Below are 16,558 nucleotides of genomic sequence, written 5' to 3' on the forward strand. Positions count from 1 at the left end.
TTTAAACACTACTCAGCTACGGGCACTCTGTCTCACGGCAGCTTAGCTATCAGTACATTTCTGACTATTTTTATTCTTATGTTACTTCAAAATATATGCTCTATTTCATTCCATTTTACAAAAGGGAATACATTTACATTGTACAATACTGTCTGGGGCTTTTTAGTGCTTATTTACAAAAATAAAAAGGTTGTTGTAGGGGCTCGAACCCTGCCTGCCTACTCATAGGGCGGGTACTCTACCACTAAGCTATTATTTCTTGGCTTACTTTGCATATTTAGTTCTTATATCCTTTTCCACTGACTGCTAACTGTGATTGCGCTAGTAGCACACCAGCACACAGTAGCAAACATTCTGAGGTTTAACAAAAAAAAAAGGTTTTCATTTACTTTTATGACATCTCTTCACTTTATACACTGATGGCCAGTCGGGGCATGTGTTGTATAGTGTGTTTATTCACATTTTCATGGCCTTTCTCGTGGCTGTTTACTTTCAGCCATTCTAGTTTTCCGGGGGCGTGTCCACTTGCAGAGCTTAGCCTACAGACACGCCCTCTACTCTCTTACACGGACCGTGTAAGAGATACTAGTGTGATTCAGCATGCCTCATGCACCTCATGCATATGCATGACATGCTGACATCACACAGTTTAACTGCAGCCTCCGTGTAAGAGTTATAACTCTTACACGGAGGCTTCCTGAATCTGGCCCAGTGTGTGGTAAGCTTTGGTTATTAATGTGGGCTGGTACTCTGGTGAGAGCAATGTCCAAGCTGAACCTATTGTTTTTAAAAAAAATGCAACTTGTTTTTATTTGAATTTTGTGACAAATGGTCTTAGTCTGCATATCATGCAAAAAAAATCTCAGTCAGTCTCTCAGCTTTTTTTACTGTTTTTTTTTTTTTTTTTATTTGTTAATTACAAACAGCAGGGCATTTGGCAGTTCCCTTTATAAAATAAGAAAAAAGAAAAAGGATGTTGTGTTTGCATACACTTGTGAAATACTGATGTTTTACTGTACAGACCATCTTTTGTGCATGTTGCCTGCCTTGCAGAAATTTTAGCAGTAGTTTTAAATTTATTACTTTTATGTTTATCATTGCATCTGTTTTCTTAACATCAATTACAAGTAACCAAAAACTGAGGGTAATGCTACTCAATGCCAGAAGTCTAAACCTCAAAATGCACACACTTGAGGCACTCCTCAAGTAGGGAGAACATCAATATCTGTGCAGTAACAGAAAAGTACAGTTTTGTACCTACCATAAATGTAGATGTTCGAGTGCTAATACAGCTGCAGTCATAACAGATGGGTTCTCCTGCCGTCAGGCGGGTCCTCGGTCGGCCGAATTCCAAAGTCTAGGTCCGGCGTCGGTTGTCGTCGCTTCTTCCCTGATGTCAGTGCGACAGGGGTATAAAAGAACCAGCCGACGCCATTTTCTTCAGTTTTTCTTGCCCCAGATGTCAGGTGCCCCCAGAAGGAAGGCAATACATACATTTATGTAGTAATGCAATACAATATAATCAAAATACAGTAGTTGCAAGCAAATACACCATAAATGAAAACCCCAATCAGGTTGTAAGAGGTGAAGTAAGCCAATAGGCCTGTCCCAAGAGGGGAAGGAGGGAGGGAAATCTGGACTGCAGCTGTATTAGCACTCGAACATCTACATTTATGGTAGGTACAAAACTGTACTATGTTCACCGTGCATACAGCTGCAGTCATAACAGATGGGTAGAAGCCCAAAGCTGAAAAGGGGTGGTAGGCACTAGGTGGAACTAGGAGGAGCCAGGATGCCCTGCAAGACTGCAGTGGCAAAGCCTGCTCTAGTTTTGGAGTATAATGGTAGGTGGTAGTGCTTGGAGAAGGTATGCACAGAACTCCAAGTGGCTGCTTCCAAAATATCTTTGGTAGGCACTCCTCTGAGGAAAGCTGCAGAGGTAGCTGTGGCCCTTGTGGAGTGAGATCTGATGCCTGCAGGTACAGTTTTACCATGAAAAGAGTAGCAAAAGTGTATGCAGTGGGCTATCCATTTTGAAATTGTCCGTTTGGAAATTGGCTTCCCTTGAGCTCCTATAGCATAGGACACAAAGAGTTGTTCTGATTTTCTGAAAGGCTTTGTTCTGTCCAAATAATAGCGCAGCTGTCTGTGGATATCCAAGGAATGTAGTAGTGTCTCCCCTTTGTTTTGAGTATTAGGGTAAAAGGTAGGTAAGTGAATAGCCTGATTCAAAGCTACCCTGGATACCACCTTTGGCATAAAGGACAGGTTGGTTCGTAAGGAAACTCTGTCCTGATGGAAAATGATGAAAGGCTGCACAGCCATGAGGGCTTGTAATTCCGATACCCTCCGAGCTGAGGTGATAGCCAGGAGGAAGGCTGTTTTTCAGGACAAATATTGCAAATCTGTTGAAGCAGCTGGCTGAAAAGGAGGCAAGGTCAGCTTTTCTAGAATGAAATTGAGGTCCCAAGCAGGTATTGGTGGTTTCCTTGGGGGTTTTATATTCTTAGCCCATTTGAGGAACTGTCTTAAGAGGGAGTGAGAGAATAAAGGTGGATCAGTGTTGTATTCTGCAGAAATGGCTGAGGCATGGATTTTGATGGAGGAGAATGAAAGTCCACTACTTAGGAGCTCAGCTAGATACTGTAATATTTGAGGTAAATTCAGTTTTCCAGGATTCTGGCCCTTTTTCTCATTCCAGGCACAAAACCGTTTCCATTTTGAGGAGTACGCTTTTCAAGTAGACGGCCTTCTGGCTTCCAAAATTACATCCTGCACCTCCTTGGAGAGTAGGGTTTGTTGTGAAGTTAAGGAATCTTCCATGCGGCCAGATTGAGTGTTTTCAGCTGACTGTGAAAAGTTTTGAAGCTGTGCTGAGTCAGAAGAAGAGGCATTAGAGGTAGGGTCCATGGTGGGGAATGCGTCAGGCTCCACAGGATTGGGTACCAGTGCTGTCTTGGCCAGTCTGGAGCAATGAGAATCATCTTTGGTCTGTCTGCTCTGGTTTTTAATAGAACTTTGGGCAGCAGAGGAAGAGGTGGAAAGGCATAAACTGTCATTGTTGTCCAACTGAAAGAGAGAGCGTCCACTCTCCAGGCCTGTGGATGAAAAGTCCTTATACAGAATTTTGTCAGTTGGTGATTTTTGTGGGAGGCAAAGAGATCTATGTCTGGCCTTCCCCATGCTTGAATTATCTCTGTAAAAACTTGAGGATGCAACTTCCATTCGTGTGGATCTGTCATATTTCTGCTTAGGTTGTCTGCCAGCGCGTTTTCTTTGCCTGGCAAGTACTGTGCTTGAAGTTCGATTTGTAATTCCAGAGCCATGTTCCAAAGTGACATGGCCAGCCTGCATAGGGGGTATAAATGGGTTCCTCCCTGTTTGTTTATGTACCACATTACTGTGGTGTTGTCTGTCCTTATCAATAGTTAACCTGGATGCAGAAGGTCTTTGAAAGCTATAATAGCATTTATCACTGCTAGCATTTCCTTTTGATTGATGTGAAGGTGCTTTTCTTTTTGGGACCATTTGCCCTGAATGCACCGATCTGTCATGTGCGCCCCCCAGGCGTAGTCCGAGGCGTCTGTTGTGATGACTTGATTTGCTTGAGGCTTGCAGAATGGAAGACCTGTGTTTGTTTGGCATGCTTGAGCCCACCACAGAAATTCCTTTTGAAGGCATGGAATTAGTGGTATTATTGTTTCCAAACTGTGGCTGTGTTGAGACCATAGGTTTTTCAGGTACCATTGAAGTTTCCTCATATGCAGCTTTGCACATGGGATTAGTAGTATGCAAGATGCCATGAATCCCAGAGCCTGCAGGATTTTCCTTGCAGTCAGCCTGGTGAAATGTGCTAGTTTTCTCAAGTTTTGCGTTAGTTGCCCCTGTTTCTCTGGCGTGAGGTAGGCCATCTGGGTGTTTGTGTCCAAGTTGGCACCCAGGAAAATTATTTTCTGAGAGGGTATTAGCCTTGATTTCTTTTTGTTGACTGTGTATCCCAGAGAATTCAACAACATTATTACAAAAGCCAGATGTTTCAGAAGTATGTGCTTGCTGTCCGCTTGGATCAGGCAATCGTCCAAATATGGGTATATTTGTATCCCTTGAAGTCTGCAGTAGGCAATTACTGATGCCAGGCATTTCGTGAATACTCTGGGCGCAGTAGATAAGTCAAAGGGCAATGCAGAGAATAGATAATGGGTTGAACCTGCAAGAAATCTGAGGTATCTTCTGCAATTTTGTCTGATTGGGACATGCAGGTATGCCTCCTTGAGATCCAATGTTACCAGCCAAGACCTCCTTGCCCAGCATGGGAAGAAGCTGCTGTAATGTGAGCATCTTGAATTTTGGCATGAGTAAAAATGTGTTTAGGATGGATAGGTCCAAAATAGGTCTCCAATCTTTTCCCTTCCTTGGTACCAGGAATAGTCTGGAATAAAAACCTTGACCTTGTTCTTGAGTAGGTACCTCTTGAATAGCTTTCATGTCCATGAGATCTGAAATTTGTCTTTGTGCCTCTGCACTTTGATTGTATGGCAGGTTTGGCATGCCTCTCATTTTTGGAAGGGTGTGAAAATGGAATCTGTAGCCTCTGTTTATAATGTCCAGGATCCATTTGTCTTTTGTGACAATATGCCAATTTTTTGAAAATAATGCCAGTTTTCCGCCTAAGGGTGCTGTCATTTGAGCATTGCTTGGCATGCAAAGGGGAAAGTCATTGGGTTTGCTTTCTGAATGGCTGCGAACTATCCTCACCACCTCTTTGTGTAGGAGCTTGCCACTGTCTGCCTCTAAACGATCCTTGAGATTGCCCTCTGCCCCTCAGGCGCCTGTATCTACCTCTTTGGGGTCTGTCTGTGGCTGGAAAGGACTAATTTTTGGAAGGACAATTTCTACTGAAACGTGGAGGTTGTACCTGTAGAAAATCTTTCACTGTTTGCATTGATTTAGCCTTTTCCTCCATTTTCTTTAATACCTCCACAGCTTTAACACCAAATAATACATCCTTTTGTAGAGGGGCATCTAGTAATTTAGCTTTGACATGATCTGGTAAGGTTTGCTCCTTGAGCCAGGCATGTCTACGTATGACTGATCCTGTAACAGCAGCTCTACATGATGCCTCTAGAGCATCAAAACCACATTGCAAGTTATGTTTACCCACTTGTTCTGCACAATGCATCAAATCCTGCAACTCCTTCAAGTGTGGTTGTTCAGGTTGTGACATTTTGCTTCTCAACTGTGATAACAGAAACTGTTGGCACTTTAACATATGGAACTGGCAGTTTAATGCCCTCATGGTTAAGGTGGCCGAGGTGTATACCTTTTTTCCCCACCTTTCTAAAGATCTGGAATCTCTCTCGGAAGGTAATGGATTTTTAGCAGTGGAGGCCTTAATCCCCTTGGGGCCCTGTGATATAGTTTCTGGGTCAGCCGCATGGCTTTTGTATAAAAATTGGTGAGAGTCAGGAACCCGGTAGTACCCGTCAGGCTTGACTGGGGCTGGAGGTAAAAAGTCTGGGTTAAGGCAGGCCTCCGAATACACATCATCTAGTATGTCTAAGACAGGAGGTATAGCCAGAGGCCTGTGCTGAGGTAGCAAGAGAAAATCCCTAAGCCTTTTCTTGGAGTCTGAGTACTCTTGGCCTTCCCAGTGGAAGTGTTCCCTCAAGGTATGCAAGGTTTCCCCAAATGAGTAATCCTCTGGGGAGACAGAGGAATGGACTCCTCTGCATCAGAATCTTCAAAAGGGGAGTAAGAATGTTCCTGTTCATCAGAGTGCTCTGAAATAATGGAGGCCTGGTCAGAGGAGGGATTCTTCCTCCACTCTGGGCCTTTGTCCGGGGGTTGAGAACCCCTGATAAGAGTAATTAAATCCTCAGCCATTTTAAGCATCTGTTTTTTAGGCATGGGGCCTGGAGAAGGGCCCTGTGTAGCTGGTCTCTTAGAATGCATGGCTGCTTTAGACTTAGTGAAAGCCTTGATGGAAAAAGAAGAGGAAGGTCTGAAGACACCTTGAGAGGAGGCAGACCTGTCTACATTTTGAGTTTCACCAGCAAGTGTGGCTTCGGTATCTGTAGTCAGGGTGTGGGCCGAGGAGCCTGCGACCTCGGGCACAGTAGACACCGCCAATGAAGTGTTGTCTGTAGGCAGGGGCTGCGTAGACGCCTCGCTGAGAACCGGACCACCTGTAGTCAGCTTTGGCGTGGTGTCGGTAGAGGCCGCGGACCTCGTGTGTCGGTCCTTATCTTTGCATTTTTTTAGACAAAACTGGAGTCGGAGTATCCGACGACATAATGTAGCTAAAATTTTTGCCAAAATACTGCTGGGCGAACTCCGCCCGACGCTTAATGGTGCGTTTGTTGAAAGTAGCACCCAAACAACAGACCAAGACGTCGTGGTCTGGGCCTAAGCAAGGAATGCAGAGGGAATGAAAATTCTTATACGGTATTTGCTTCCCACATGAAATACAATTATTAACTTTGTCTGACATTGGTCTGAGGCAAGAAAAGTTTCCCCAACGGGGTACTTAGCTTTCAAGAAGACTTCGGTTGCAAAATTTTCGTAATTTCAGGAGCTGGCCGACAGGCACTTGCGAACTGCTTCTGCTTCGGGCACTGCGCGGCAAGAAAGACTGAAGAAAATGGTGTCGGCTGGTTCTTTTATACCCCTGTCGCACTGACGTCAGGGAAGAAGCGACGACAACCGACGCCGGACCTAGACTTTGGAATTCGGCCGACTGAGGACCTGCCTGACGGCAGGAGAACCCATCTGTTATGACTGCAGCTGTATGCACGATGAACATCCTGGTTTAAGGCTCCAGAGAGCACTCCAGCACTACCAGGCTATAACTCATACCATACCTTTCAGCCACAGAACCCGGACCAAAACACAAAAGGTGGGGGTGTATCCATATTCGTCAAGGATACTCACACCTCCAGGTTAGTGGTGCAGCACGATGCATCAGAGATCATCCAAGTGCAACAATGGGCAACACTGCAATCCAAATTGTAGCTTGCTACAGATCACCCACCATGACCCAGGACCCCCATTCTGCATTTCTGGAGACTCTGGGAAATATGAAGGTCCTACCAAAAGTACAGTTTTGTACCTACCATAAATGTAGATGTCCGATAGATATGCAACTGCAGTCCTGACATATGGGTTGTCCTGCCTCAGGCAGCCCTTCGGTCGGCCAGATTCTAAAGTCTGGCTCTGGCGTAGGCCGATGTCGCCTCCTCCCCAACGTCAGAGCGGCTGGAGTATAAAGGCATCAGCCGACGCCATCTTCTTCAGTGTTTCTTGCCCCAGATGCCAGGTGCCCTCCAAGGAAGGCTAAATTTTGTGAATGGATAAACAGATAAAACCAAGGCATGCACAACAGTAATAAACAGATACACCATAATATATATCCCCAGCTGATAGGTAAGGGGAGAAAGGACCCAAAAGGGAAAAAACAGAAGGGTAGGAGGGAGGGAAAACCTGACTGCAGTTGCATATCTATCGGACATCTACATTTATGGCAGGTACAAAACTGTACTATGTCCTTCAAGAATGCAACTGCAGTCCTGATATATGGGTTGAATACCATAGCCAAACTGGGGGTGGTAGGACTAAACAAGAGATGGTGTAGCTAGAAGGCCCTTCAGGACTGCCGAAGCAAAACCTGCTCGGGATCTGGAGTATAATGGCAGGCTGTAGTGTTTGGTAAATGTATGCACGGAGCTCCATGTAGCAGCCTCTAGAATATCTTTTGTAGCCACTCCTCTTAGGAAAGCTGTGGATGTGGCCATAGCTCTGGTGGAGTGTGGTCTAATATTAGCTGGCACACTTTTTCCATGAAAAGAATAACAGAATCTGATGCAGTGTCCAATCCATTTTGACATAGTTTGTTTGGTGACTGCTTTTCCTTGCACTCAAGCAGCATAGGCTACAAACAGTTGGTCAGACTTCCTGGTGGACTTTGTTCTGTCCAAGTAGTAGCGTAGTTGTCTGTGAATGTCTAAAGTATGCAGCAGCTTTTCCCCTTTATTTTGAGGGTTAGGAAAGAAAGTAGGCAGGTGAATTGCTTGGTTTAGAGACACTCTGGATATTACCTTTGGCATGAATGAAGGATTGATCCTAAGGGAAACTCTGTCCTGATGAAAGATGAGAAAAGGAGGAACTGCCATGAGGGCCTGTATCTCCAAGACTCTTCTTGCTGAGGTGACTGCCAACAGAAAAAACGTTTTCCAAGAGAGAAATTGCATTTCTGAAGATGCTGTTGGTTCAAAAGGAGGAAGAGTTAATTTTTCCAAGATGTAATTGAGGTCCCATGCAGGAATTGGTAGCTTCCCTTGGAGGTTTGATATTCTTTATGCCTCTTAGAAGCTGTCTTAGCAAGGGATGCGAAAACACAGGTGGATCACAGTTGTAATGTGCTGAGATAGCTGAAGCGTGGATTTTGATGGAAGAGTATGAGAGGCCACTGTGAAACATTTCTGCCAAGTACTCTAATATCTGAGGTATGTTCATCAGTGATGCATCCTGGCCCTTGTTGACATTCCAGATGGTGAATCTCTTCCATTTGGCCGAATAGGTTTTTCTGGTGGAAGGTCTGCATGCCTCCAGCAAAATTTCCTGAACTTTTTCGGAGAGGGAGTCATGGGTCTGAGTCATGGAACTCTCCAAGCTGTCAGCTTTAAGGTTTGCAGGTTCTGATGAACAGTCTTGTAACTGTGTTGAGTCAGGAGCAGAGGCCATTGAGGCAAGGGCCACGGTTTGGTGTGAGTTATGCTCAGTAGTAGTGGATACCAGTGTTGCCTTGGCCAGTCTGGAGCTATCAAGATTCCTCTTGGTTGTTCTGCCTTGATCTTCAGTAACACCTTGGTGAGCAAAGGTAGTGGAGGGAATGCATAAATTGTTAGAGCATTCCAGCTGAAGGAAAGAGCATCCGTTCTCCAAGCTAGAGGATGGTGTATCCTTGTGCAGAACCTTTCCAGGTGATGATTGAGATGAGATGCAAAGAGGTCTATGTCTGGTCTTCCCCATGCAGATGCTATTTGTGAGAAAATGCATGGGTGTATCATCCATTCGTGTGGATCCAAGAAATTTCTGCTCAACCTGTCTGCCAGAACATTGTCCTTGCCCGGAACAAACTGGGATTGCAAGTAGATGTTCAGTTTCAGGGACTTTTCCCAAAGAATCATTGTTAGTCTGCAGAGGGGGTAGGAATGAGTGTCCCCTTGTTTGTTTATGTACCACATGACAGTGGTGTTGTCTGTCCTCATTAGCAGATGACCTTGCTGAAGAGATTTTCCAAAGGCTTCTATTGCATGTATCACTGCCAACATCTCTTTTTGATTTATGTGCCGATGCATCTCCATGGGAGTCCACTGCCCTTGAATGCATCTGCCGTCCATGTGCGCCCCCCATCCATGGTCTGAGGCATCTGTTGTAATAGTTTGACTTGTTGGAGGTTTGTTGAAAAGCATGCCTTCGTTTAAGTGACTTGCTTGAGCCCACCACAAAAATTCCCTTTGCAGGCATGGTATGAGTGGTATGTCTTCTAGGTTGTGGCTGTGTTGCGACCACAAGCTTTTTAGGTACCATTGCAGCTTTCTCATGTGTAGTCTTGCCAGAGGGATTAGAAGAATGCAAGATGCCATGAACCCCAGGGCCTGCAGGGTCTTCCTTGCGGTCAGGTGGGTTAATTTTGCTAGGCCTTTGAAGTAAGCTGTTAAATGCTCTTGTTTCTCCTCTGTGAGGAAAGCCATTTGTAGCTGTGTGTCCAGTTTTGCTCCTAGAAAAATAATCTCTTGGGATGGCAGTAATCTCGATTTTTGAATGTTGACTGTGTATCCCAAGGCCTGCAGCAATTGAATGACGTAATGCAAGTGTTTTATCAAGGTCTGTTTGCTGTCTGCTTGTATTAGGCAGTCGTCCAGGTAAGGGTATATTTGAATCCCCTGGAGTCTGCAATGTGCCACTACTGATGCCAGGCATTTCGTGAATACTCTGGGCGCAGTAGATAAGCCAAACGGCAATGCTGAGAATTGATAGTGCTCTGTTCCTGCAAGAAATCTGAGGTATCTTCTGCAACTGTGTCTGATAGGGACATGCAGGTATGCCTCCTTGAGGTCCAGAGTAACCAGCCAAGACCCCTTGCCCAGCATGGGAAGGAGTTGCTGTAACGTCAGCATCTTGAATTTTGGCACCATGAGAAAAGTATTTAGAACGGACAAGTCCAATATAGGCCTCCATTGTTTTTCTTTTCTTGGAACAAGGAACAGTCTTGAATAAAATCCATGGCCTTGTTCCTGAGGAGGAACCTTCTCTATTGCTTTTATTTGTAACAGCTTTGAGACTTCTATGAGTGCCTCTGCCCTTTGATTTTGTGGCAGGTTTGACATGCCTTGTCCTGTTGGTAAGGTATGGAAGTGGAACCTGTAACCTCTGTCTATTATGTCCAGAATCCAATTGTCCTTTGTTATAATGTGCCAGTTTTTTGAGAATAGAGATAATCTTCCGCCTAGAGGTGCTTCTCTTTGAGCCTTGGTAGGCGGAGTGAAAGGTAAGTCATTGTGATTGTCCCTGTGGTGCAGGTGAACTACCTGTGCCACTTCTCTGATTTTGTAGTTGGCATTGGCGTCCCCTGTAGGAGCCTCGGTATTGGCCTCTACCTCGTGCACGCCTGTTCTTTCCCCTTTGAAACTTGTCAGAGTCCGGAAAGGACCAATTCTTTGAAGGCCAATTCCTGCTGAACCTTGGTGGCTGAACCTGGAGGAAATCCTTTACTGTCTGTACTGATTTTGCCTTCTCCTCAATAGATTTCAACACATCCTGAGCATTAGTACCAAAAAGCTTCTGTTTATCCAGAGGTGCGTCCAGGAGCTTTACTTTAACATGATCTGGCAGTGGCTGCTCTTTCAACCAAGCATGTCTGCGGATAACAGCCCCTGTCATAGCTGCCCTACATGAAGCCTCCAATGCATCATAACCACACTGTAGAAAATGATTACTAACCTGCTGGGTATTATGAACCAAATCCTGCAATGCCTTTCTATCTATAGGCTCAGGAGAGGCTATCTTTTTCTGCAAATCATCCAGTAAATAATCCTGGTACTGAAACATATGAAAAAGGCAGTTAAGTGACCTCATGGCAATGGTGGAAGAGGTATAAACTTTTTTACCCCATCTCTCCAGGAACCTTGCTTCCCTGTCAGCTGGCAGTGGATTCTTGGCTGAGGAGGTAGCCACTCCTTTGGGGCCCTGTGAAATAGTTTCTAGATCCACAGAGTGGGCATTAAAGAGATGCTTGTGAGTGTCAGGGACCCTGTAATATCTGTCTGGCTTGACAGGAGCAGGAGGGAGAGAATCAGGGGAAGCACTGGAGTCGGAGAAAACATCATCCAGGACATCCAAAACTGGAGGGATAGCTAAAGGTCTGTGCTGGGGTAACTTAAGGAAGGTACGTAGCCTTTTCCTAGAATCAGAAAATTCCTGACCCTGCCACTTAAAATGTTCCCTCATGGAGTGGAGGACTTCACCGAAAGAAAAAATCCTCTGGAGGAGAGGCAGAGGGAATTGAATCCTCAGCATCAGAGTCCTCATAGGCCTGGAAGGGTTCTTCTTGGGTATCTGAATGATCTGAATCCCCAGAGGCTTCATCTGAAGAGAGGTTGTCTGCCTGCTCAGTTCTAGGCCTTTTTTCTGCAAGCGGCTGAGAACTTCTGTCTGGGTGAGGCTGAGACCCCCTGATAAGAGAGATTAGATCTACAGCCAGAGACATGATTTGTCTGTCAGAAGAAGGGGCCTGAGAAGTAGGTTTAGGATGGGCCTTGGCCTGGCTGGCGGCCTTAGCACGTGCAAAGGCCTTGATTGACATGGATACAGGAGGCCTAGCTGCCCTGCGTGCAGGGGTAACTTTGTCCACGGGAATGGTGTCGGGTAGATCCAGAACTTCGGCTTCCGGAGGAAAATCAACAACTGGCACCGGTGTTGTCTCCGAGACCGAGGGATGAGTTAACGCAGTGTCGTCGGTCTGGAGCAGTTGAATTACCGCTTCCGAAGGGACCGAAGCACTCGCGGAGGGCTTAGGTGTTATATCGGTGGAAGACGTGGGCCGAGGATGTCGGTCCCGGTCCTTTCGTTTTTTGGTAGGTTGTGCTGTCGGTTGTTCCGACGGCATGTTGTAAGCGAAGGATTCACCAAAACAGTCTTCGGCAAACTCTGCCCGGCGCCTGAGAGTGCGCTTATTAAAGCAAGCACAGGCAGCACAGGCCGAGACGTCGTGGTCTGGGCCCAGGCAAGGGAGGCAGTAAAAATGGAAGTCCTTATGAGGTATTTGTTTACCACAAGACAAACAATTATTAACTTTCTCAATTTGTTCTGACATCTGCTGAGGCAAGAAAAAATGTTCCCCAACGGAGTACTTAGCTTTTAGATGACTTCGGTAACTGAAAACACAGGAGCTGACCGACCGGCAATTGCGAACTGCTTCTGCTTCGGGCACCGCGCGGCAAGAAAGACTGAAGAAGATGGCGTCGGCTGATGCCTTTATACTCCAGCCGCTCTGACGTCGGGGAGGAGGTGACATCGGCTGATGCCGGACCCAGACTTTGGAATCTGGCCGACCGAAGGGCTGCCTGAGGCAGGACAACCCATATGTCAGGACTGCAGTTGCATTCTTGAAGGACATCACCCTAATACTGGGTGATTTCAACTATCCAAACATTAACTGGGAGAACTACTAACTCCCTTGCTCAACGCTTCCTAGAATTTATAAACTCGAACGCTCTGAATCAACTGGTCAACACCCCCACCAGAGGGAACAAAATATTGGACGTGGTCATCACTAACATGGGCGAACGGTGTTCCACACCTGATGTCAACCCCTCTCTGGTTAGAGCAGACCATAGACTAATCACTCTGGATATTCACATTCTGCCCCCAACCCCAATCAAGGAAACCACCGTGAAAAACTTTTCAAAAGCAAACTTCACATTGCTTAAGACCAAGGTGGAAAGGTTCACAGCCTCCATGCCAATGGACAATGCTGTCCAAGCTGCTGAAACCTATACAAAGGCACTCTACGATCATCTGCAGGAATGCATGGATCATGCTATCCCAAGTAAAACCAAGACTCACTCCTCCAAGAAAAGGAAACCAGTCTGGTGGACCCCTGCCATAAACAAGCTCTACAATAGAAGGAGGAAACTAGTACAGATAAGAGCAAGATCCCTAGAAAGAAAGACATCCCTGATCAGTATCAGCAAGAAACTATGATCCCTCATTAAATCATCCAAAGCTAGCTTCAAAAGAAAAATTGCCAAGGACTCCAAAGATAACCACAAAGCGTTCTTTAGCTATGTCAAGATCCTAAGTGGAAACTCTCAGATCTGCTGTGAGTTGGTGCAGAATGGCACAAAATACACTGAACCGACTGATATTGCCAGCATTTTAGCAGACACGTTCAGTGTAAACTTCACACCCCTCTCACCCCCTAATGGGCCCATAACCATACCAGAAGAATGTAAGGGCCCGGCAATCACAGACACACAGGTTAAAACAGCCCTATCCAAAGCCAAAAACACAGCCTCAATGGGACCGGATGGTGTCCTAGGCTGTGTCGTACAAGAGATCCAAAAATGAACTAACCCCTCACCTAAACACACTGTTCAAACTCAGCCTCTCTACAGGCTACGTACCCACAGAGTGGTGCACAGCAAAAGTTATCCCACTCCACAAAGGTAGTGCCACAACAGACCCTGGGAACTATCGCCCTATAAGCTTGACTAGCCTGTTGTGCAAGGCTATGGAGCGCATCATCATGGAACTCATTAACAGAGACACTGGGAACCTCCAAACTTTGGACCACACCTAGTTTGACTTTGTTAAGGGCAGATCATGCCTCCTAAACCTGGTGGACTTCTTTGAGACAGTTATCAAGGGATTAGATGAGGGTAAGGAGGTCCACACAGCCTACCCAGACCTCTCAAAGGCTTTCAACACCATTCCCCATTCTGGTATTATAGACAACTCACCAACCTAAAAATTATCCCCTATGTCACGAGATGGGTTGCAAATTGGCTCACGGACAGAACCCACAAGGTGAGAGTTGCAGACTCTAGGTCTGACTCTAAACCGATTACAAGTGGTGTCCCCCAGGGCTCAGTCCTAGGACCCCTCCTGTTCGGTATATACTTCTCAGAGGTATAGGCAAGCACAGGAGGAATTTGGCTGACCACGTTCACAGACAACTGCAAACTAGGGGCCATAACTGATTCTCCGGCTGATACAGACACCCTCCAGAAGGGTCTCACTGAGATGGATACCTGGTGTCAAAATCATGGCCTCAAGCTGAATGCCAAAAAGTGCATAGTCATCCCCTTTAGAAAAAACAAAGTACCCATGAACTACTACATAGGTGGTAGTCCCCTAAATACAGAAAAAGTAATAAGGGATCTGGGGGCCCAAGCAGATAGCAATCTCTCTTTTGATAATCATATCGCCAAGTTGGTTAGAAAATCCTTCTACGTGGCCCACCTAATCTCAAAAGGGTTCTCATCCAGAACAAAGGAGGTTATTGTGCCTCTCTACTTATCACTTATTAGACCCATTATAGAATACAACGCCCCATTTGAGATGTACCTTACAAGACACCTGCAACAGCTGGAAAGACCACAAAAGTACCTCACCAAGAAGATTACTGGCCTCAAACATATGACCTATGCAGCCCGACTAAAGAAACTCTAGCTGTACTCTGTTGCATATCGCTTACTCAGAGGTGATCTCTGTTTGACATACAAGGCCATGCCCAACCCAGAATTGATGGATATGCTCCACCTAAAAAAAAAACAAATCCCTGAGAGCCACACGGTCTAGGGATATAAACCTTATCACAACGATAAATAGGATGTGCTGGAGGGATAGATTCCTGACCCAGAGACTCCCCATGCTTTGGAACAAGATTCCAGTATACATCAGGCAGAGCCCCTCACTAGCACTCTTCAAGAGAAACCTTGATGGGTGGATGGGAAATCGAAAATTTACCCCGGGGATCACTGCAATGGCTCTGCTGGACAGAGGCGCAGGGAACTAATGGCTCTGCTTGTCAAAGGCACAGGGAACTAATCTAAGGGGGTGGTGAAAGACAACACTTTGGTTTGGCTTATAAATGCCCTTGAGCAGATAGCCTAGTACTTACCTATGAACCTATAGTTAAGTCACTGCAATACTGCTATCCATTGGTTACTATTCCTAGTCTGCTGGTTTGGGCAATTCACAGTAACTAGCAAACCCTAACAGGCATTACTGCTGTATTTTTGTGGCTCAATGTATTTTGTTTAACTTGCATTACATAAATAAGCCTGCTTCCTCTCGGCTGACAGGGAAGGGAAAGAACATGTGTTTTAATTCAGGATTTAGGGACGTACTCAAATAATGAGTTGATACAGTATGAACATGAATTTTAACTCACCTTTTGGGGGAAAGGCAGCTTGCAGCACACAGTCATCAAAAGGTGTACACCTTGGAGAGATTATGAGCTGGAATAGGAGAATATTAACAATACAACACTGGATTCATGTGATGTCTGAAATGAAAGTTGAATTTCTATCCTACTCTTGCAGGTATGCATCACTTGAATACTACTTTCCAAAACTGCTGCTGAGACAGCAAGACCAACATTTGGGATGAGAAGCCTTGTTTCCTTATTTTTACACCGTAATAAGCATTCATTTCTAAATGCTGGTGGTGTGTCAGCAAAAAGGTTCAAGCTTGGCACACTAGGTTAGAAAGAAAAGAGCATGTATGTCACAAAAGTGAGAACAATTGAGATCACAACCATCATGAGTAACAGATGTATTTTTTAAAAATAAAAAATAAAACCATTACTGTTGAGGTAAGTAAATGGTGACTGATTCTGCATTTCATTTTGCTGACAGGTTATGTAGCCTCCTATTCAGTTAACTGCACTCACCTTTTTGTTCCAATAGCATCCAGTTCATCAATAAAAATGATAGATGGGGATTTCTCTTTGGCTAAAGCAAAGGCATCTCGGACAAGTTTGGCTCCATCTCCAATAAACATCTGAACTAGCTGGGGGCCAGCCAGCTTTAAGAAGGTAGCCTAGAACACAAGAAACATATAAACTTTTTTTTTCAATCTTCTCTTAAAATTAACAAGTTTAAGCACTGCCAACAAGTTATCAACTTAGCAGTCCTATTTAAAAAGTTGTATGGAATTTATGTAGGAACACAAAATAAACCCCAAATTAAAAAAAACATACATATATGTATACATGCATACACATGTGTGTGTGTGTGTGTGTGTGTGTGTATATATATATATATATATATATATATATATAAAACATATATATATATATATATATATATATATATATATAAAACATATACATACATATATATATATATATATATATATATATATATATATATATATATATATATATATATATATATATATATCTATATATATATATATATACACACACACACACACACACACACACACACACACACACACACATATATATATTGGGTCTTGTACTGTTCCC

The 16,558-nt window shown here is 44.7% G+C and overlaps 1 protein-coding gene across 1 annotated transcript in view; it reads right to left on the minus strand.

Annotated features, from left to right (window-relative positions):
* Positions 1-16,558, minus strand: part of PSMC3 (proteasome 26S subunit, ATPase 3) — a gene marked incomplete in the record, with an annotated part of 1,066,102 nt that overhangs the window by 539,942 nt on the left and 509,602 nt on the right. The window contains 1 exon segment of the mRNA XM_044082888.1: positions 15,959-16,107. Coding sequence (XP_043938823.1) covers positions 15,959-16,107 — 149 coding nt within the window.

The sequence above is a fragment of the Protopterus annectens genome, chromosome 9.part0 (genome assembly GCF_019279795.1).
Source record: "Protopterus annectens isolate FY-2018-M chromosome 9.part0, PAN1.0, whole genome shotgun sequence".
NCBI lineage: Eukaryota > Metazoa > Chordata > Ceratodontiformes > Protopteridae > Protopterus > Protopterus annectens.